At 54.4% G+C, this 21,034-nt stretch overlaps 1 protein-coding gene and 1 long non-coding RNA gene across 2 annotated transcripts in view; both read right to left on the bottom strand.

Moving 5' to 3' along the window:
• Nucleotides 1-10,492, bottom strand: part of PPP1R13B (protein phosphatase 1 regulatory subunit 13B) — a 62,450-nt gene extending 51,958 nt beyond the window's left edge. The window contains exon 1 of the mRNA XM_036017640.1: nucleotides 9,650-10,492. Within this exon, the coding sequence (XP_035873533.1) occupies nucleotides 9,650-10,198 (549 nt within the window). The 5' untranslated portion in view covers nucleotides 10,199-10,492. The remainder of the gene's footprint in view (nucleotides 1-9,649) is intronic.
• Nucleotides 10,493-14,583: 4,091 nt separating this feature from the next.
• Nucleotides 14,584-16,305, bottom strand: LOC118497939. Its single transcript, XR_004900460.1, has 2 exons — nucleotides 16,145-16,305; nucleotides 14,584-14,725 (listed from the first exon to the last, which is right to left on the bottom strand). It is a non-coding gene; the product is annotated as an uncharacterized LOC118497939 (long non-coding RNA).
• Between the last annotated feature and the right edge of the window lie 4,729 nt (nucleotides 16,306-21,034).

The following is a 21,034-nucleotide window of genomic DNA, read 5'->3' on the forward strand; positions in this document are numbered from 1 at the left end:
CGCGGGAAGAGCAAACTAAGCCCTGTTTCCACGGCGCTTCCACCAATAAATGCCAGCTGCACGTAGGTACCATGGAGAGAAATGAAGCACAGCGAGGGGAGGGGCACTTTGTTCAAAGTCACCTGGAGGGGGTCGTCTAGTTAGGGGCCAGAAAGAGGAGAGTGAGTTTTTCAGCTCACAGGTACCACAGTGAGTGATTCTGTAAGTGACGAACCACTTCTGGTCCTGAGCAGTGGCCTGCACAACAGAAGGTACTAGAAAGAGAAGGTAAACCTTCATTTCTAAGACTAGCAAGCCGTTCCCGTTCCATCCCATCAACTCGACAGATGCGCAACCCCAGCAGGCTCTCCAGTGTGAAGGGTGAACGCGTGCCCTCGGTGGGCAAGGTGCACGCGCAGCCCGACCACCTGAACCCCGTCCACCACGAAGCCTCACGGCTGCTGGACAAAGCCCGAGGACTGTGAACATTTACTGAGTCCTTGCTCATTCTGTGTCTCCACGGAATACTCTGAGTACTTGACGACCCTCACAACACCCTTTAGAAATACACCGTCATTAAACCCCTTTTAGATAGGAAAAGGAGGCACAGAGAGGTTAAATAATTTTTCCAAGGTCATAGAACTAGTAAGCGTTGTAAAGCTACAATGTGAAACCAAGCAATTTTGGCTCCAGAGCCTGAGCTGATAACCACTGTGTTACACCATTTCATATTTCTACATCCTATCAGAAAATACTCTTTATTCCTACTGTAGGGTTTTTCCCGTTAATCCTGAAATTGTCTAATTTTATTTAATCTGTCTTCACATTTTGACCAAACTTCCCTTCTCATTTCTATTTCTATCACAAAAATCTGTCTATACCCATGTTTATAGCACTTGTGAGGTTAACTATTATTTACCGACATCACCTCCAAGACAGCCATTAGAGAGAAATAAAAACATGCAATAGAGCAAAAAGCAGAACACAAATGATCAACACACAGACACAGATTACACAGCCATAAACAGTGTGCACACAGGGGTGAGCAAAGATATGAGTGACATTCTTTTGAGTTAAGCTATTGTAATAATCATAACCTGCATGTCTTTTTCCGTACGAACAACTGAGAACCTGCTTTTGCCCACCCCTGACTAACTGTGCCGGTGCTGGGAGCGCAGGGTGGGGGAGACCCAGGGCAGCCACTGCCCCGGGAAGCTTGGCCCAGTGGGGGGTCAGGGTAGGGCTGAGAGGCCAGCTGACAAGTGCACAGAATGGCAAGTGTGGTGTGCCGCAGATGCCAGGCAGCAACCTGAAATGCCAAACACACTGAAAACCACTTAGCACACAGCAAATGATTTTTTTACTTGCTATATATTGACGTAAAGATTGAAGATTATGATTTAAGAGTAGCTCTGGCTGGGGTGGCTCAGTGGATTGAGTGCCAGCCTGTGAACCAAAGGGTCGCCAGTTCCATTCTCGGTCAGGCCACGTGCCTGGGTTGTGGGCCGAGAGGCAACCCATAGACGTTTCTCTCCTTCTCATTCTCCCTTCCACTCTCTCTAGAAATAAATAGATAAAATCTTTTTAAGAAGAAAAGATTTAATGTCTTTGTGGATCTAGCAGGCACCCAGGCTCAACACAACCTAATAAAACTCGCTCTTCCCCACAGAGCCCTCTAAGCCTGTTCCTCCTCAAGTGTTCTCCATCTTAAAGGGAAAACAAGCCTGGCTGCTGAGGCAGTACACTTGTTATCCTCCACTCCAGCAACTGTACTTCCTTCCTCTCTACCACAAACACGTGTACACGCAGGTACACATGCTCACACGTACACATACATGCAAGCAAGCACACTGGCTTGCATGCACACTCACGCTTCACGCACACTGACTCACTGCATCAGGTCTGTGTCACCTCCTCCTGACCGGATCTCTCTCTGGAGGTCAGGTCACGCCTGCACCAGCTGGTCTCCTCACTGCTTGTCCTGCCTCCTTTCCCTCCCTACTCCGTACTTTCTCCTCCCCGGGGGCCAGGATTCTCTCTCACACAAGCCTGGCTGTATCACTCTACTTTTTAAAAACGTTTGGTGGTTTCTGATCACCCACAGGCTACCACAGGATCAGGTGAGAACCCTATTACCGCGCGCACACAGCTCTTCAGAACTGGGTCCGACACTACCTTCCATAACACATCTTCTTCATATAACGAATCGCTGACCACCACCTACGTGCCGGTCACTGGGACAGGCACTGGTGGTAAATAGCAACTAAAGAGAGGCAGCTCCTGGCCTCAACAAAATTACAGTTAGGACAAGAACCAGACACTGATCAGTCACACAAGCCCGTGTTTAAGACGGCAACTATGCCAAGTACTTCGAAGACACACCAGGCAAATGTTCTGAAAGCAGACAGTGGTGACATACACAACCTTGATCCTACTCGAGAAACGGCTGAATTATACACAGTTAAAAGGTGCATTTTATGGTATGTGAGGTTTTTTTAAAAGGTGCACCAGGTTCAATGCCTCTATTGGTGGGTTTGGCCAAGAGAAAGGTCATGAAAGCCTTCCAGAGGAAACGAAACTCCATACAAATAACGAACACTTACTGAGCACTTACTACACAACAGGCACCTTTCCCTGTAATAATCCACCTGAAGATCCTAACCCCCCGTAAGGTTACCATTACTATCCTCAGCTTGGAGACAAGGAACTGAGGGGTCGAGTAACTTGACCTGCAGTCACAGAGCCAATAAATGGTGACGCCAGAATCCACACGTACGCCACGTGACTCTTTCGTGGTGCAGTGAAATCACCTAGGCATGCCTGCTACTCATTCCTGCTTGCAATACAGTAAGTAAACAGCAGTGTTTCATTCCTGCCCATGAAAAATGTCCCTCCACACCCTTGGTCTTTACCACAGCCCATAAGGCCCTGCCAGAGCCGAGCCGACACCCCCTTTCTGACCGAATCCCCTCTGGGACCCCCCGACATACCCGGTCGGCTCGGTCACACAGGCCTCCTGCATTTCTCCAGTGAGCGCAGTGTGCTCTGGCCACAGGGCCTTTGCATGTGCCTGAGCTTCAGTTACAGTCACAACGTAGGCTGTAAATCATGATTCTGCCCAAACGTCGGTTAGCGTGTGCTCCAGATACACTAACAAGCCACTAGCAAGATTCTGTACCGAAATGTATGCTTCCCTTATTAATTTTCATCAAAACTACCTCATTTTACCAGTCTTTTATTGTTCTGCATGAAAGCACAATGCAAAGATTTTCATTTTACAAAATCCAGTAACAGCAGGTTTTGCTCACCAATTATTGAATAGTATGAACAACAGTCAGACAGCTATCTTTGCAGCGAATATTGGGTTGGCCAAAAAGTCCATATAATTTTTTTACATAAAATAAAAAACACCTTTTTCATTTTCACCAATTACTTTATTAGTCTGGATGTTTTGAGTATGTTAGGTATCTCCTGATACTGGCTTCTAGTGGGCAGAGGCCAGGGGTGCTGCTAAGCACCTTCCCATGCATAAGACAGCCCCACAGCAAGGAATTACTTGGCCAAAATGTCAGTAGTACCAAAAAACTTCTAACACATTCGGTCAGTCATAGCACCTTCTCCATACACTGCACAAATCTTTTTTTGCATTTCAGTTACGTTTTTACCTATCTTTCTTGAAATAATAAAGCATAATATGCCAAAAATGTTACATACCTTCTTCCATCTTCAATATTAAAATGACTGCACAAAAACTCACCAATTTTGTTAAGTTTTTTTCAATGCACGCTGATCTGACAGCTGTCACAATACAATCTAACAAAATTGTTTCAAATGAAGTTAAAGACAACCAAGCGCTACTAAGGCCCTCATATAAAAAAGCTAAATGAACTGTTTGGCCAACCCAGTAAAACAAAGCGATCAAGGCAAGGAAGTGCTCCAACAGAACGTGACCGCCCCGTTCCCTCCTGGAGCCCCGTCTGTGAGAGAGCTGTGGCAGCAGCACTTCAAGGCGCCAATCCCACCGAACTTTCATCGAGAAGCTACTGCCTGTCTGTGCAGACGCACAAGAAAAATGCATGCTGGTGCCCAGTCATATACCTGCAACATAATAACCTGACGATATTCCCAGTTCCTATCCTCCTAAAAACCCTAAGTAACTCTTAAGCACATATACTGGCATACACTATTCAAAGTAGGATGCTGAAGAGGAAAAATATAGTCAACACATTTACATTTAAAACAGTTCTCCCTCAAAATGGTGAAAACTCACTTTTTATGAAAATGATTCACCTTGGGATTCTTTTGAAGAGTAAGCGTCACGTGAGCTGAGCGTAAAGGGGGAAATTCAGCCAAACTCACTTTACCAGCACTGCGAGCAAACTCCCTTCAGCGACTGGCACCCGGGCTAGGAGCAAAGGCTCTTGAGAGCGTTTGCAAACCTTGCTTCACCACGGGCCAGCCAGGGGGCCTGAGACCCGCTTCCTGACCTCCTGACCTCAGTCTCCTCAAAAACGGAGACACCACCACAAGACCTATGACACAGTGCCCCAGCACGCTGATGACACACGCTGTTCGCTGAGTGATCGCTATTGCTGAAGTGCACGGTAGGAAGTTAAACAGCTGCAAAACTTTATGGTTGTACTTAATACTGTAGCCTTTAGAAGAGTTATCCATACAGACTATTTTTAAGTTCAATAAAACTAATAATAAAAGCTTTTATATACATACATCTTTGTATGTTCAAGGCTTTGCTTTTCCTTATGAACTTCTGGGCAGTCCAAAGGATAGAAATAGTTTTATTATTTTAAATGGTGATATTATATTTGTCGTTTTTGTTTAAAAAAAAAAGACTTTTAAGAAAAGTTTTTGAGTCTTTGTGCTGTTCACTGAATCAGACTATACATTTGAGCCTACAAGGGACTCAACCATTAATTAACAACAGCAGTGAACACCTGAGTGCGTCCTATCTGCTCCGTCACACACAGACACTCGGCAGCGCACCGAAAGGCTGCCGAAACGAAGCGCGTCCGCATGCCTCAACCTCTGATGTAGCCACTGTGAGTATGACTGACCTGCATGAAAGTACCTGCTGTAAACCAAAACCATGCAAAACCATACTACTGGGTACTCCCCGGGACCAACTCATTTTACAGATAAGAAATTGAGGCCCAAAGAGTGTGAGTTCAAAGGTCACACAGTTACTAACAAGAGAGGACCAGAAGCTAAGTCTCCCTACTTCCAGTCCGTTGTTTCATAAATTACATGACAGCTGTTTAAAAGAGAAAGACCTGTTTCAATAATGCCGAATGTTTCAACATAGTTGGTAAGACAGTGAACACCTGAAATAAGTGAATGTTTGTCTAATGTGAGCTAAATATTGGGTTGGCCAAACAGTTCATTTAGTTTTTTTATATGAGGGCTTTAGTAGCGCTTAGTTGTCTTTAACTTCATTTGAAACAATTTTCTTAGATTGTATTGTGACAGCTGTCAGATCAGCATGCATTGAAAAAAACTTAACAAAATTGGTGAGTTTTTGTGCAGTCATTTTAATATTGAAGATGGAAGAAGGTATGCAACATTTTTGGCGTATTATGCTTTATTATTTCAAGAAAGATAGGTAAAAACGTAACTGAAATGCAAAAAAAGGTTTGTGCAGTGTATAGAAAAGGTGCTGTGACTGACTGAACATGTCAAAAGTGGTTTGTGAAGTTTTTTGGTACTACTGACATTTTGGCCAAGTAATTCTTGCTGTGGGGCTGTCTTATGCATGGGAAGGTGCTTAGCAGCACCAGGGGTGCTGCCCACTAGAAGCCAATAGCAGGAGATACCTAACATACTCAAAATATCCAAATCAAGGAAATGACAAAGGTGTCTTTTGTTCCATGGAAAAAACTAAACAGACGTTGTGGCCACCCCAATGGTCAGCACAAAGCAATGTCACCCGGAGCCCACAGTGCGAAGGTTGAGCGGGCTCTCAGGACGGCAGCGTGTAGAACCAGGCAGGCGCACTGTGTGATGATGGGGGGGGGAGGGAGTACCACTACTAGCACGACGAGAACACTGCCACCAAGAGCCCTTCTTACAAACTGAGACACACTTCAGGGCCACACAACTTCCTTTACTGAAGTCAACGTCCCTTCGGAAGAGGAAAAGTGTCCTGAGTGACATTCCCCAGATACATCTCACTCAGGCACAAAAGTGTGCCCGCTGAGGCCCCGGCCTGCTGGCTCGGTGGGCTGGAGCACCACCTCCGTGTGCGAGGGCGCGGGTCCCAGGTGGAGAGCACATGAGCACCGACCTAAAGGAGTGAGACGACAGATCAGTGTCTTTCTCCCTCTGCCTCGCTCCTTCCACGCTTTCTCTAAAGTTAATACATCAAAAATAAAAGTAAAATATAGCCCGTTTGCTTCTTAAGAAATCATTTTTAAAATGTCATCCACTGCTAAAAAGTGAATAACTACAGATACTACCGTGCAAAACTGTTTTGATATGGGAAAACTCTAAAATATGACTGTTTAAAAGCAGGCAGTCACAGAACTCTACTCAGGGGCAAACTGAAGGCTCCTACAGAGCTTTACTGTGTCAGATGAGAACAGAGCCAGATACTGTCTCATCGATTCCCACACCTGGGAGCCTGGGTGCTGCAGTGAAAACCACGTGACCCGTTCAAAGGCACCACAGGCACTGCACACTAACTGCCAATTCTCAAAGTAAAATACAGGATCCAGCACAAAAAATGCACCCCCACCCCTTTAATTTAAAAAAATATAAATTTATTTATTTTTAGAGAAGGGAAGGGAGGGAGAGAGGGAGAGAAATATCAATGTGTGGCTGCCTCTCGTGCACCACATACTGGGGACCTGGCTGGCAACCCAGGCATGTGTCCTGACTGGGCATCGAACTGGCGACCCTTTGGCTCACAGGCTGGGGCTCAATCCACTGAGCCACACCCCTTCCATAACAAAATGATAAGCATGCAATTCTGTAACACAGCAACATCACACTCAAGTGTACCACATGACACTTTAGGTAAACTGTTCAAATTAAAATTATACATTATTGCACCCATATTATTACTCTACCAACCACATTCAAGCAGGCCTCACTCCTGCCAGACCCTGTCTACTCTACCAGGGTGTCCAACCTTCTGGCATCTCTAGGCCACACTGGAAGAAGAGGTGTCTTGGGCCACACACTAAATACCCAAACACTAACGAAAACTGACGAGCAAAAAAAAGTTTTAGGTAAATGTAGATTTTGCGTTGGGCCGCATCCATAGCTGTCCTGGGCTGCACGCGGCCCATGGGCTAGCCCTGTGTTGCCACTAAACACGCACGGCTGCTGAGCGGCAGAGTGTGCTGGTCTGCACCGAGATGTGCTGTAAGAGGAAAACTCCGGCAATTCAAACTGGATTCACACCGAATTTCAATGATTTAATACAAAATAGTAAAATATCACAGTAGCAAATGTGTCATATTGAGTATGTGTGAAAATGAGAGTATTTCTGATGAGCTAATAAAAGATATTTTAGAATGCCACCTTTCATAGGTGGTTACTAGAAAATCCGGAGTTGCATGTGCGTGGCGGCCCACGGGGCATCCCTACTGGAAGTGCGGCTCTCCAAAAGCTGTGATCCAGTTTTGCTGTGATGGTTCACCAGGACGGTGAGCACAAAATATGTAATAAAGGGAGGAAATCTTGTTTTTATCTTGGATATGTGGTCTAAAATAGTATTGAGTCAGACTCACATGTTACTTAAACTTCTACTAAATTTACAATCAACCCCTCAACCCCGACTGTGTTAACAGAGGAAGGAGTCGATCCTACAAGTAGTATTTTTAGGGTCAAGAAGAAAATACAAAACTAAAGTCCCCAAAGAGGGACTAAGAGAAATACCATCTGTTTCTAGAAGGCATTTTAAAACAAGAGCAGTGTGTTTTAAATAGCTGATAGACTATGTGTTTTTTAAAAGCAGTATTTGATTACTTTGAGTATGGTGAAGAAATCACCCAAATGCTACATAAGCGAGGTCCTTTAAAAAGAAGCCTGGTGAGGGAGGGACCAGAACCTCGCACCATATGGCAGAGAGGTAAAATCTGAACGCACCATATGAAAAAAGTAACCAAGGTTTCTGTAGCCGAGTATTCCGATTTAAACATCACACGACGACAGAATCCGTCGGAACTCTGCAGACACCCTCCAACACAATTAACTCATCAGGCCCGGGTTTCAGGTCTAACTAAGCCTGCTTTCAGAACCCCACCGCGCGGGAACGCCTCCCCAGGCCGGCCGGGGAGAACGGGGCGGGGCGTCTCCAATCGCCGCACCTCGCGGAGGCCGACGCCGAGCTGACACTTCGGGGCCGCGCTGCCGGCAGGAAGAGGCATCTGCAGGGCACTCTCTCCGACAGGCCCCTCGGGACACATCGCCCTCTCCGACCGCGGGGACGGCCCGGGGCCGCCGTCCGGCTTCCGTCCCCCGAACTCCCGCGGGGAGGCCTCGCCTCGTCCAAGGTCACAGGAGCTAGAAAGCCGCAGGACCAGCGCCGACTCCGAATCTGCCGGCGCGCACCCAGCTCCCCTCCACGACGAGCCAGCCGCTCGCGGAAAACCGAGCGCCCAGGGACACAGCCCAGCCCGCGGCCCCACCAGGTGAAACCCTACGCGGCGGCGGCGGCGGCGCGCAGGCTGTGCCGGAACCCGCTCCGCGGGGCGCGGAGGTCGCCGGGGAGGAAATGACTCCAAGGCCGGGAAGCTAACCCCGGCGTCCGCGGGCGCCGCGCGGCGCACCGGTGTTCCGGCGCTCGAGCTTCTCACCGCAGGGGCCGCGGGTTAAAAGGGCGACTCCGCGGCTGTTTGCCACAACCGCGTTCGAGAATTTTACTCGTGCCCGGCACTCGGAAGGCAGGCCGGCCCGCCCGCCCTCCGGGCAGCACCCGCTCCGCATTTTCCCCGGGGTCCCGGCACGTAGCTCCCAGAGCCGGAGCCGAGCAGCACCACTGGCGCCGCGGCTCGAAGAGGAGGACATGGGCGGGCGGACCGCAGGGGTCTCGGGCCTGGCGGGGCGCCCGCACCCGGGGGGCGGACAAAGGCGGCGCCGGCGCGGGGAGCCCCGCTCCGCCCCCGCGCACAGGGACGGCGGCCCGCAGGCGCGGGACGGGGCGCCCCCGGCGGGGCTGCGGGCAGCGGCCACAGCCGGCGCGACCCCCACGCGGGGGCCGACGCCCGGACCGCGCGCCCCGCGAACTGCAGGCGAGGTCGCCGGCGTCGCCAGCCGCGGACCCGGCGAGCGCCACCCGCCCGCGGCCTCGCGGCTCCCACCCGCCCGGACGGGCGGAAGACGAGGGGCTCCGATTTCGCGCTCCGCCGCCCCTCCCGGGCAGGAAGGGCCGCGGCCGAGGGGGCGCCGCCGGGGTGTCCGCAGCGCGGGGCGGCCCGCTCGCGTCCCCGCCCCCTCCCGGATCTCGGGCCCCCGCCCCCCGCGCTGACAGCCCGGCGCGCCCCCACCTGCCCGCCCGGGGGTCGCGGGGCCCGGCGCGCCCGCCGAGCTACTTCCTTCCCCGCCCGCCCGCCCGGCCGCCCGGCCTTGCGCCGGGCCCGAGGCGAGGAGCGCGGGAGGGAGGAGGCTTGGCCGGCGGCCCGCGGAGGAAGCCGCGGCCGCCCGCACTCACCGGCATCATCGCGACGCGGGTCCGCGACGCCCTCCGCCGCCTGACAGGACGCTCGGCGCCGCGCCCGCCGCCCTCACAGGCCGCGCGCCGCCGCCGCACTCTCGGGCCCTCAGCGGCGAGGCGGCGGCTGCGGCGGGCTGCGGAGCCTGGCCGGCCTGTGGGAGCCGGCGGCGCGCTGCGGCGCTGTTCTGGGACCCACTGCCGCCGCCGCCGCCGCCGCCTCCGCCGCCGCCCGATCGCCTCCCGCGGCCCGCCTGCCCGCCCGCGGGCTCTCTCCTCAGCCCCAGTTGGCCCCGCCCCCAGCGCGTCGCCCCGCACGGGGCCATCCGCCCCCTCCGATTGGCCAAGCGGGGCGGGGTGGGCGGAGCTTCTAGGCCCCGCCCATCCAACCTCGCTCTCAGCGGCGGCCAGGTGCGAGCGCGCTCGTGAGCGTCCGCGCTCCCGCGGGGGGAGGGGCCGATGCCGGGCCCGTGCCGCGGCGGGCGTGTCAGCCTGTGGGCTGGGGGCCGCGCAGGACCGAGAGCCCGGACTCGCCGAGACCTTGAGCATGGGGAAACCGAGGCCCAGAGAGGGAAGGGCCCGGCCGGGACCCCGCAGCGAATCACACCAAGGCCAGGACTCGAACCGCGGGCTCCCTAAGGCTGGGGTGGGCGGGACGCACCGCGTCTGACTGCGGCCTGACCCCTTGCTCCCCGCGCCTGGTCCGAGGGGCGGGGATGCTCCCGCGTTATCCGGCTCCGCAATGCTCAGAATGCACCCACGAACGCGCCTGGCGCTCCGGCCCCAGGACAGCTGACCCCCCACCCCCCACCCCACGTCTTTTTGCGCCTCCCGGCACCTTGCTCCTTAGGTCTGCGGGCCTTCCAAGACCGGTCTCCGGTCTCCGCTCATCAGCCTTGGCTCCTCACCCAGGCGCACTCGCGCCCGAACTAGACTGCTTTGTCCACCCGTGCCAGCAACCTTCGCGGCTCCAAGGTCCCAGGGCAGGGTCCAGCCCTCCTCTCCAGGCTCCAGGTCTTTCCTTACAGCCTTGTCTCCCGTGACACCCTTTCCTCTGGCCTGCGTGCCTGAGTGACGGAGCGCTGGGCAGGATCACCCCTGTGTCCAGAGCCTAGCGCGCGGCATGGAGCAGGCCCTAGGAAAGGCTGACCAGCGGGCAGACATCCTTCTGTGCCCTCCGCACCGTGCCAGCCACTCGAACCTCAGAAAGATGAGTCTGTGTCCCGTGCACTCCGCCGCACCGCCGACACGTCCGCAAGCACCCAGAACGTGGAGGTCTGTTTATGGCCCCAAACACCAAAGGTCCATGAACCACCTTGGGAAGGGCCCTGCTCCTGCGAGAGGCAACAGGTGGTGGTCAGGGTCCCTCTGTAGGCTGTCTGCCCCTCTGTGAGGCTCCAGGCTGCTGGGTGGGGCTGGGTGCAGAGAGGGAGGAGGCCAGGCAGAAACCACGGTCCCCGGGAGCCGCCCTGTTCTTCGGGGCGGTGGTGTGTGCGCACGCGTGTGTGTTAGTGGCTGAGAGTGTAGACTTTCTGGTGAGACACTGCCTCCTCCGACATGCCCACACAGTGCGACCTTAGACCAGCTACACCGTGCTGTATCCCTACTCTGCCCATCTCGGTAATGGGGGAGTTACCGTAATAGTAGTGCCCACCTCCTGGGACTTGGGGAGCGCAGATGTGACCTGTGAAAAGCTCCTGGCACAGCTTGTGGAACATGGTAGCTGCCCCATTAACAGCAGTTTTCTGTAGTTGTGCTGTCGTGAGTGAACAGGCTTTGAGTACGGGTGTGCGGTGTGGGGAAGGGTCACCCAGGGATTCTTGAATTCGTGCGCACAGGGCATCCACCATTACCGCCATCCCTTCTGGAGCAGGGTTTGGACACGAAAGGAAGCTCTAGGTAACGGGAGACCCTAGGCAGGAACCCAGAGACCCAGGCTCTAACTCCAGCTCTGCTTCTGACTCCCTGGGTGGCCCTAGGGACTTGCACCCCTTCCTGGGCCTCAGTTTCCCCACCTGCAACCGGAGAAGGGTTGGATTCCCTGACCCCAGGAGGGCGTCCAAGCTCTGACATGTTTGTGTTCAGGAGGCATGAAGAGGCCCACTATGTTGTAAAGGGGCTGCTGTCTGTCGCCGGCCCACCAGGCCAGGCGAGGGACAGGCCTTGCCAGGCAGGGAGCTGCAGAGAAAGGCCACCTGGGGTGAACTGGTCAAATGAGCACTCTCTCCTTGGCCACTGGGTCCCACCCTTGCCTGCAGGACGCGTGTGCACAGACAGTGGCAGCCGCCCCACCTTCCCATCACAGTCCCCTCTGTCCTCCAGGCAGGCAGGCACCCACTGGAGACTAGGCTGCTCAGAGGCTCCCCAGAGAGGCTCTCCCGTCGGTCCTGCTCCTCCCTGCCACCCTGCTGCAAACACCTGGCATCAGGCCCTGTCTACTGGCATCTAGACCAAGGGGGTGTTCCTAAGTGCCTGCCTGCTCTGACCTCCTCCACGCCCAAGCCCTCCCACTCACAGCCATAATTAGGTCACACATACACATTCCTGCCCTCCAGAGCCTCTCTGCGTCTCCCTCTCTCCCAGGCTACAGCTCACGAGGGGCCCTTCGGGAGGCACCATTGATGGGGGCGTAGGAACTTAGGCTGCTGGGAGATGCCTGCAGTGTTCGGAGAGGCACGTGTGCCTGGGCAGGGTGTCTGGAATCTGCTTTAAACAGCTCAGGCAGAAGGGAGAGAGTGGGCGGTAGGCAGAGCCAGCCGCAGCACACACAGCAAACTCTTGACAGTCGTTAAACATGGGTGGTGGGTGTGCGGTGTGTTGTATTTCTCCCTCCACTTTGTGTGTTTGAACGAACTATTTTATATTAAAATGATCAAGCACTTTTTAAAGGAAATAAAGAGGCCATTTCGGGAGAAAAATCTGTGTAGATTCATGTTTGCCTAAAGGAATTCTTGAAGGATCCACAGACTACAAATACAGCAATGATTAGAGGCGAGCCTAAGAGCTGCGGAGACGAGAGACAGAATTTGGAATGGTGCTTCCCAATAGTACTCTTTAAGAGTGAACTTTATTCTTAAAACCATTTTCAGATTTACAGAAAAACTGCAAAGAGGATACAGAGTTCCAATATTACCTGTCCCTGCCCTGTTCCCTATTGTTAACATCTTCCACTAACTGGTACACTTGTTACAACTAATGAGTACTGAGTCACTGTTACCATGTTGGCCAAAAAGTCTGATATACTTCTTCCGTAAAATAAAAAAAAACATGCTTTTCAATTCACCAGTAACTTTATTGATTTGGGTGTTTCGGGTATGTCAGCTCTCTCCTGCTACTTGGGTTCTAGTGGGGAGAAGCCAGGGGTGCTGCTAAACACCTTCCAGTGTGTAAGACAGCCCCACGGCAAAGGATTATTTGGGCGAAATGTCAACACTATCAAGAAACGTCGCAAACCGCTTCTGACACATTTGATCAGTTGCAGAACCTTCTCCACACACTGCACAATCTTTTTAGGCATTTCAGTTGCATTTTCACCTACCTTTCTTGAAACAATAAAGCATAATATGCCAAAAATGTTGCATATCTTCTTCCATCTTCAGTATTAAAATGGCTGCACAAAAATTCACCAATTTTTTTTTAATGCATGCTGCTGTGACAGCTGTCACAATGCACTCGAACAAAATTGTTTTGAATGACATTAAAGACAGCTAAGCACTGCTGGAGCCATTGTATGGAAAAAAACACAATGGATTTTTTGGCCAGCCCAGTATAAAGTCAAGTTTATAGTTTACTCAGATTTCCATACTTTGACTCGGCGTCCTTTGTTCCAGGGTCCGGCCTAGGACATCACATCACACTCAGCGGTCGGGCCCCTTCCGCTCCTCAGGGCTGTCCCAGTTTCCCAGACTTTCTTCGGTTTCTACGCCCTGGACCGCTCTGAGGAGGACTCTGGGCGTTTTGTGCAATGTTCCTCACTTGAGACTTGCCCCGTGTTTTTGTCAGAACTAGGCTGAGGTGGCGGGTGGTTCTGTCGCGTTTTGTTTTTGGAATACAACAGAGGAAAACGCTATTCTCATCCCATCACACGAAGGGCACGCTCAACCGGATGCGTCGCTGCTGCTGTTGACCTTGATCACCCGGTCACTCTTTCCGCCTGCGTTTGATTTTGAACTGGGCGAATGTAGTCTTTAGAATTAAAATTTAAAAATGTAAGAACTATGTTAGTCTTCCAGCACTGCCATGACACAAAAGATTAAAGGCTGGGAGGCTTCAACAACAGAGTTTATCTTCTCAGAGCTCTGGAGGCTGGAAGTCCCAGGTCAAGGTGCCGGCAGTCCTGGGTTCCTCTGCGGCCTCTCTCCTTGGCTCGAGGGTGGCCACCCTCTTGCAGGCTCCTCATGGGGTCTTCTCTCCTCGTGCACCTCCCTTGTGTCCATCTCTCTTTGTAAGAACACCAGGCATCCTGGCGTAAGGCACACCCATATGACCTTTGTCTGACCTCAGTTACCTCTTTAGAGGCCCCATTTCCAAACGCAGTCACCTGCAGGGGTACAGTAAGGGGGTTAGGACTTCAACACACGGATCTTGTAGGGGACACAATTCAGTCCACAACAAGACCCTTTGCAGCGGGGGACCCAACCTACCTTTTCAAGTTCTTCTCCCGCGCCCCCAGCATCCCACACCTAGATCTTATACCCCAGTCACCCAAAGCCCTGGCCATTCCCTCGTCCTTGTCACTCGCCTCCCTGTGCCTGAAAACACTGTCGTCTTCCTCAAGAAGTGTTGCCCTGTTCCTGTCCACAATTCAGATCCTTCCTCTTCTTCAAAGGTTTCCCAGACCACCCCTACCCAGGACTCATCTCTACCGCCTTCTTCCAGGCTGCTGAGTCCTGGGTCACTCGTCACAACCTGCCACCTTAGAACTGGCACCACGCCTGTCTCCCCCAGGGGCCAGCAAGCCTGCCCAGGTAACAAGTGCCCACTGAGTTTCTCCTGTGTCCCCAGCACCCGCCAAGGCCCTGGCCACACCACTTCAAGCGATGCAGACAAGGTCCCTGTGCTCATGGAGCTTGTATTCTGGTCGGGGGAAAAGGTGATAAACAAAACACAAAGAAAATAACTTCAGACAGTGGTAAGTGTATTAAAAAATAACAAAGCCATATAATATGACAGAAACAGCTGCTTTTGCCAAAGGGTAACATTTCAGTTGGGACTGCATAGGCAGCAGCTGTGCGTGGGTGTGTGTCCGGGAGGGGGAGGGACAGTGGGCTCACAGGCAGGGCAGGGAGAGAGCGCAGGGAAGCGAGGCCTGGGCTGGGCGTGGGTGTGAGCCACGACCAGTCTGGATTTTACTCTGGCAGTTTTCCAGGGGAGGGGAGAGAGCTGATCTGTTTTCCAGTGCCCAGTGGGCACCATGGGGAGGCTGACAGGCACCACGAGGAAGGAGAAGGGAGGCCCTTTAGGAGTGGAGGTGGTGAGTGTGGGGAAGGGATCCCATTTAGGTTGTGCTTTGAAGGGTGAGACTTGGGGAGAAGGGAAAGGAAAAACCCAGAATGGCCCCCAGGATCCTGCCCAGGGCTGGAGGAGTGGGGTGTGGCCCAGGCTGCCGGCGCCCACACAGCCCCCTGCATGCCTAGAGAGCTAGCGACACGCCCAGTGTGGATGGCCTGCTTCACCGGCCTGCCTGCAGAGGGACAGGACCTCCTTTCTCCGCCCGGTCTGGGCCCCTGCCCCATCCTACTGTCCATCATCCAGGGCTCTGGCCAGACATTGGCCACACCCAGGGCCTCTCTGCCCACCGCCCCCAACTGCTTTCCCTCCTGCTCCTCCTCAGCCAGCATCACCTTGGCCCCATCACTCCAGTCTCCCTACAGACCGAAGGATGTTTCTAAAGTGCAAATCAGACATGGCCATGGCCCTAGTGGGACCCCCACGTGGCTCCCCACAGCTCTCAGGGGTAGGGGGCCAGGTAGTTAGACCCCTGGGGCTTAGGCCTCCTGCTCCCCAGCCCCAGGCCTCCATCCCTGCCAGACAGCCCTCCACCCCACAGTCCCAACACTCCCTTTTCCCTGAGTGCGGGGGTGGGGACAGCGGGGACGCGGGCTCCTGTTCCACCCCCGCAGTTCCCGGGAAACCTGTTTCCCCGAGCGTTGGCTGCGAACCAGTTGCGGTTCCATTAGTTCCTCTGGGGCATTAAGTAATAATTTTGTACTCAGGGTTGGAGAAGAACTTGATGTGAATGAACACAGACAGCGATCTGCTCTTCGAGTTCTGGTCGGCCGCGCCTCCCTGGGTCCCTGGCGGCCCGCACGCAGTCGTCCCACGCTCACTGAGCGCTGGCTCTGTGCCGCCTCCGGAGGAAATGGCTGCTGAAAACCGAGCGACCGGCAAGGGCCTGGGGCGCCGCGGGCGCCGGGTGCAGGGTCGCAGCCGGGCGGTGCGCGCCGCCTGTGGAGGAGGGGCGGCGTGGCCTGGACGCAGCAGGGCTCAGCTCACCCCGCGGGGACGCCCTGAGGCAGGTCTCTGCAGCCCAACTAGGTCTCGTCCCGTGCCCCGGCCTTCGCTCCATGGCCAGGACTCGAACTTGTGCAGCATGAGCAAGGCCGCGGTGTCGGTGCCAAGCGCGCTCCTTCCTGTCCCAGGCGGTCACGCCGGCTCCGGGCGCCTCCGGCCCCGCCCCTTCTGGGCGGGGCGTGTTGTGGGGGGCGGGGCTTTAGCCTTGGGAGGATCTGCGGCAGACACTGACCGCATTCTGGTCTGCGGTCTGGAACCTCAGGCTCCCCTCCCCCAGGATCCGCCTTGGGGCCTGGGGGCGGGCGTGGGGGGGGGCGTGGAGACTCGCCTGTGCTGGGTCAGAACGCGCATTGATTCATCCGTTGCTGACCTTCAGTGTGACCTCAGTGCCAGACTTGGAGGTCGCAGACCCTGCCCGCAGAGAGCTTGTTGGGGGGCCGTGGCAGAATGCGATCTAGCCTCAGGTCGTGTGTTCTTCCCACGCATCCTACCCCAGGCACCCCCTTCCCACGCTCCGCTGCAGCGTGTTTTCTCCAACGTCCCGCCCAGCTGCTGTGCGGGGTCCCAATCTGCCCTCCCTCCCCCAGCGCTCGCTCGGACACTTCAGGTGCTTCCAGTTTCCGCCATTATTCATGCGCTGTCGCATCATTCAGGGTCCTGTGGGAAAACAGATGGCTTCCGCAAACCTGGGGAAATTCCAGGAGGGTTGTTTTCAAAGCAGGACTGCCTACAGAGGGGGCGGGGTGGGGACAGGGGAGCCGCAGAGAGAGCGCAGGACTCCAGGACCCGCGCAGGTGACACGGTTACCACCGCCAGGGCTGGAGGCAGGTGAGAGAGGAAGTCACCCGCCAACGATAGAGATAGAAGAGTCACCAGGAGGTGGCCCGACCCTGACAGCAATAACTTTCGGTCAAGTGACACAGGCTGTCCAAGGCCACCCCAGATCTATTTTCTGACCTCCCACGGGGCACCTCTCTGTGCACACCCCCCCGGGGGTGCGGAGGACTAGGAAATGTGGAGGCGGTGCGCGGACAGGGGCCTGCGCAGGCGCAGAGCCAAGATTCAGACACCGTTCGGACTCTGCACACGCCTTGCTTTCTTTCATGAGTTCAGCGTCCGTTCTGCAATAACTAATTCATATTTTGTAACAAGAAGTTAACAAACAAAACGTGCTTCCACATAGCATCGTACCTGGGACCGTGGGCTGTGGAGCTAGACACCCTGCTACTTACTTCTAGAGCCTGGGTAATTGTGGGCAAGTTACACGACTTTGCTCTGCCTCAGTCTGCCCATCCGTGTTATGGGGGTTATTGACAGGGCCGACCTCAACGGTTTTTGTCTGGGTGGTATAAAATGATAGCTGTGGTACACAGAGAACGCCACCCAGCCATTTGCTGTTACCCTGCACTGGGTGAGGCACTGCCACCAGGCGGGGAGGGTCCTGGGTCTCCAGAGACCATGGTCACCCGGTGACCTGCAGCCTTGGGTGCCCGGGCAGGCCAGCCTGCCTGCCCTTAAAACTCCCCTCCAGCTGAAGGGCAGCGTGTGCTCTCCCTGGCTCATCCCCCGCCTCCTCCTCCGCACAGACGCTCGGGCAGGGACACAAGCTGGAACAGGGAGCTCTGTTCTCCTCTCGGAAAACAAAGAAGGCGGCCGGCGGTGGGGCCGGCCCCCTTGGTGCTGGAGATAGTGTGACTGCTGCCGTTTGTCCTGGGGTGGCTGAGGCACTCCTGGACAAATCCAGGACACTGCTCCCAGGCAAATGAGGCCGATGCTGGAATGCCTCCTAGGGACTCGGGAGGGAAACCGTCCGTCTCTGAGCTTGCCTGCTTCACCAGGCGGGCGGCTGAGCCGCGTGAGTGGGAAGGAGCCGCCCGGGGCCATCTGGAGCCTGCGGGCGGATGCTGGTCTGGAACACTGGGTCTGTCTGGGCCAGAATGGGGGATTCACACGCAGTCACGTTCTCACACGCACGCTGGTGCGGGGGGCAGCGCATCCCTTGCTTCTGATCTCCTCCACGTGAGACGTGGGGCTGGGCGGGGAGTCAGAGAGGCCTGCTCCACATTCCAGCTCAAACCAAACAGGCAGAAATAACTCCGCACAGACAGGGTGCCTGACTCTCTCCATGTTTAAAATTCATGCTCGTTTTTATCAGGATCACCCACAGACTTGACTTCTATCCAGGCAAACAGTAAGCAAAGGCTCCTGACGAGGCAGCAGGCCCAGGCCCGTCTCGGCACCACCCCGCCCAGGGCCAGCCTCTTCTAGTTTCTACGTTTGCGGGGTGTGTGCACGTGTGTTATCTTCCCGTGCGTAAGCGGTGCCCTCACACTGCTACGTCTGGAGTTTTCCACTGTAGATATCACGACGGACAGTGGCCGCCTTACACGCCCTCTCCCGACACATCTCTTCCCTTTTCACACACACTCATGTCTACGTCCGGTCTAGACAGCGTGTAGGATCCGCTGTTGTGCCCGCGTGAACACGCTCACGGCTGAGCCAAGGAGCGTGCAGACCGGCCTGCCGCAGCAGGTGTGTTTGAGCGAAAACCAGCTCCCAGGTGACTGGTGGGCAGGGGTGAGCTGGCAATCGAACCCAGAAGGCGAGTTATTCGTGACAGTCTTCCCAGGGCTGCTCACGGGAGCCACCCACCGGGGCAGGCAGCCCCACTGTTAAAAACAGGGCTTTAACACCACATGAAGGCCTTACAAACAGGCAAGCTCAAAAGTGCCAAGGAAAAGCTTTCCCTCAGGGCGCCGTTAGTGTGGTGTCGAACCACTCCCTCCCCCACAACCCCGACGGATCTTCCGGGGGAGCTGAGCCGGCAGATGAGGGGCCTGCAAAGACATTGCCTCGGATGGGAACAGTCTGTTCGCTTTTTATTGTGTCGTTAGAGAAGGCTCCCTCCAGACTGCACTTCTAGGGGTGACGAAGTGGGTCTCTTTCAGGGGGAGCCTCTTCAAGGGTCACCCTCTCCCAGGAGGAAGCTGCAGCCTGAAGGCCAAGGCTGCTGAGGAGGGAGCAGCTGTGGCTTCAGGTGCCAGTGCACGAGGGGAGGTGCCTGTTTGCTCCTGTGTTAGGATCCTTGTTGTTTCCCGTCAGGCTCCGGCTGCAGCGTTCTGAGATGCGAGACACTAGGATCTCATAAAGGACTTGTACCCAGAATGCGTAAAGAGCTCTTGTAACTCAGCAGGAAGACAAACAACCCAATAAAAACGAGCAAAAGACTTGAAGAGACACTCCAGCAGAGACACGGATGACCTACAAGCACATGAAAGGGTCGTTAGTCACCCTCAGCAAGACAGCGTCACACACCTGCGGAAAGGAAAGGCGGGTGGGAAGAGGGCTGAGGCGCCCGAAAGCCCCTGCCCCGCTGGTGAGACTACGCCCCGGCTCGGCCCCCTTGGGGTGCAATGTGGTGTTTTCTTTTTCTTTTCTTTTTTTAATTGTTTAATTTTTAAAAGATTTTATTAACTTAATTTTAGAGAGGGAAGGGAGGGAGAAAGAGAGAGAGAGAGAGAAACATCAATATGCAGTTGCTGGGGGCCATGGCCTGCAACCCAGGCATGTGCCCTGACTGGGAATCGAACCTGCGGTGCTTTGCTTCACAGCCCGAGCTCAATCCACTGAGCTACGCCAGCCAGGGCAATTTGGTATTTTCTTTAAAAAATGTTTTTGTATTGTTGTTCAAGTACAGTTTTCTGCCTTTTCTACCCACCCCTCTCCCTTTTTTTCACTTTTAAAAAAACTTCTCACCCAACAATTGTGAGAGAGAGAAGAAGGGAGGCAAAGAAATACTGATGCGAAAGAGAAGCATTCATCAGTTGCCTCCTGTATGTGCCCAGGCCGGGGATCGAACCCTCAACCCAGGAATGCGCCCTGACCGGCGGGGGAAACGAACCCGCATCCTTTGGATGTACGGGATGGTGCTTCAACTGACTGAGCCTCACCAGCCAGGGCTCTTGGAGTTTTCCTTAAAATTCTCTTTGATAACTTAATGTGTTCTGTTTTCTATTGTTTTGTTGTTGCTTTTGTTTTTGCAGAGTCCCTGGCGTTCAGATGTGGGACCTCCGTTTGGTCTTTTCACTTTCTTTCCTCTCCCTTGTTTCTCTGTCTGTGTTCTGGAAGATGCCCTCGGTTTGGGGAAAGGGTCACAAGGTGACCTGACCCGCGTTCACGTTTTACGTGCTGCTGACGCGCCCACGGGCCCCAGCGCCACGTCTCCAGCCTGGACTTCCCCCCAGCTCCACGCCCCCCTGTCCGACTTCCCTCTCAGCGTCTCTTTGCGTGTCTCATAGGCTTCTCGGCTTAGCGTGTCCCCCACCAAACCCCTGGTTTCTAACTCCCTGTGGTAGGCTGAAGTCACAGCCCCTCAAAAGACAACCGCATCCTAATCCACAGGACCTATGGCTGTTACTTTATGCAGCAAAAAAAGACTTGCAGGTGTGATTAGGTTCAGGGGCTTGAGACAGGAAGATAATCCTGGATTATCCAGGTGGGTGGTACATGTAATCCTAAGAGTCCTTACAGAAAGGGAGGCCAGCCCTGGCTGGTGTGGCTCAGTGGACTGAGCGCCAGCCTGTGGACTCAAGGGACCCTGGTTCAATTCCCAGGCAGGCCTCATGACTGGGTTGCAGGCCAGGTTCCTGGCTGGCTGTTACATGTTTCTCTTTACACATCTGACATCTGATGTCTCTCTCCCTCCCTTCCCCTCTCTCTAAGAGTAAATAAATAAAATCTTAAAAAATAAAATAAAATCAGTAAGATCATTTCTCTCCCCTCGAAAACTCTCACTGGCCCTCCATCTCACCCAGCAGGAGCGCCAGTCCCCCTCTGCAGCCCGCAGGTCCGACACAGCTGCCACCGCCCATC

The sequence above is a fragment of the Phyllostomus discolor genome, chromosome 1 (genome assembly GCF_004126475.2).
Source record: "Phyllostomus discolor isolate MPI-MPIP mPhyDis1 chromosome 1, mPhyDis1.pri.v3, whole genome shotgun sequence".
In the NCBI taxonomy this organism is placed as follows: domain Eukaryota; kingdom Metazoa; phylum Chordata; class Mammalia; order Chiroptera; family Phyllostomidae; genus Phyllostomus; species Phyllostomus discolor.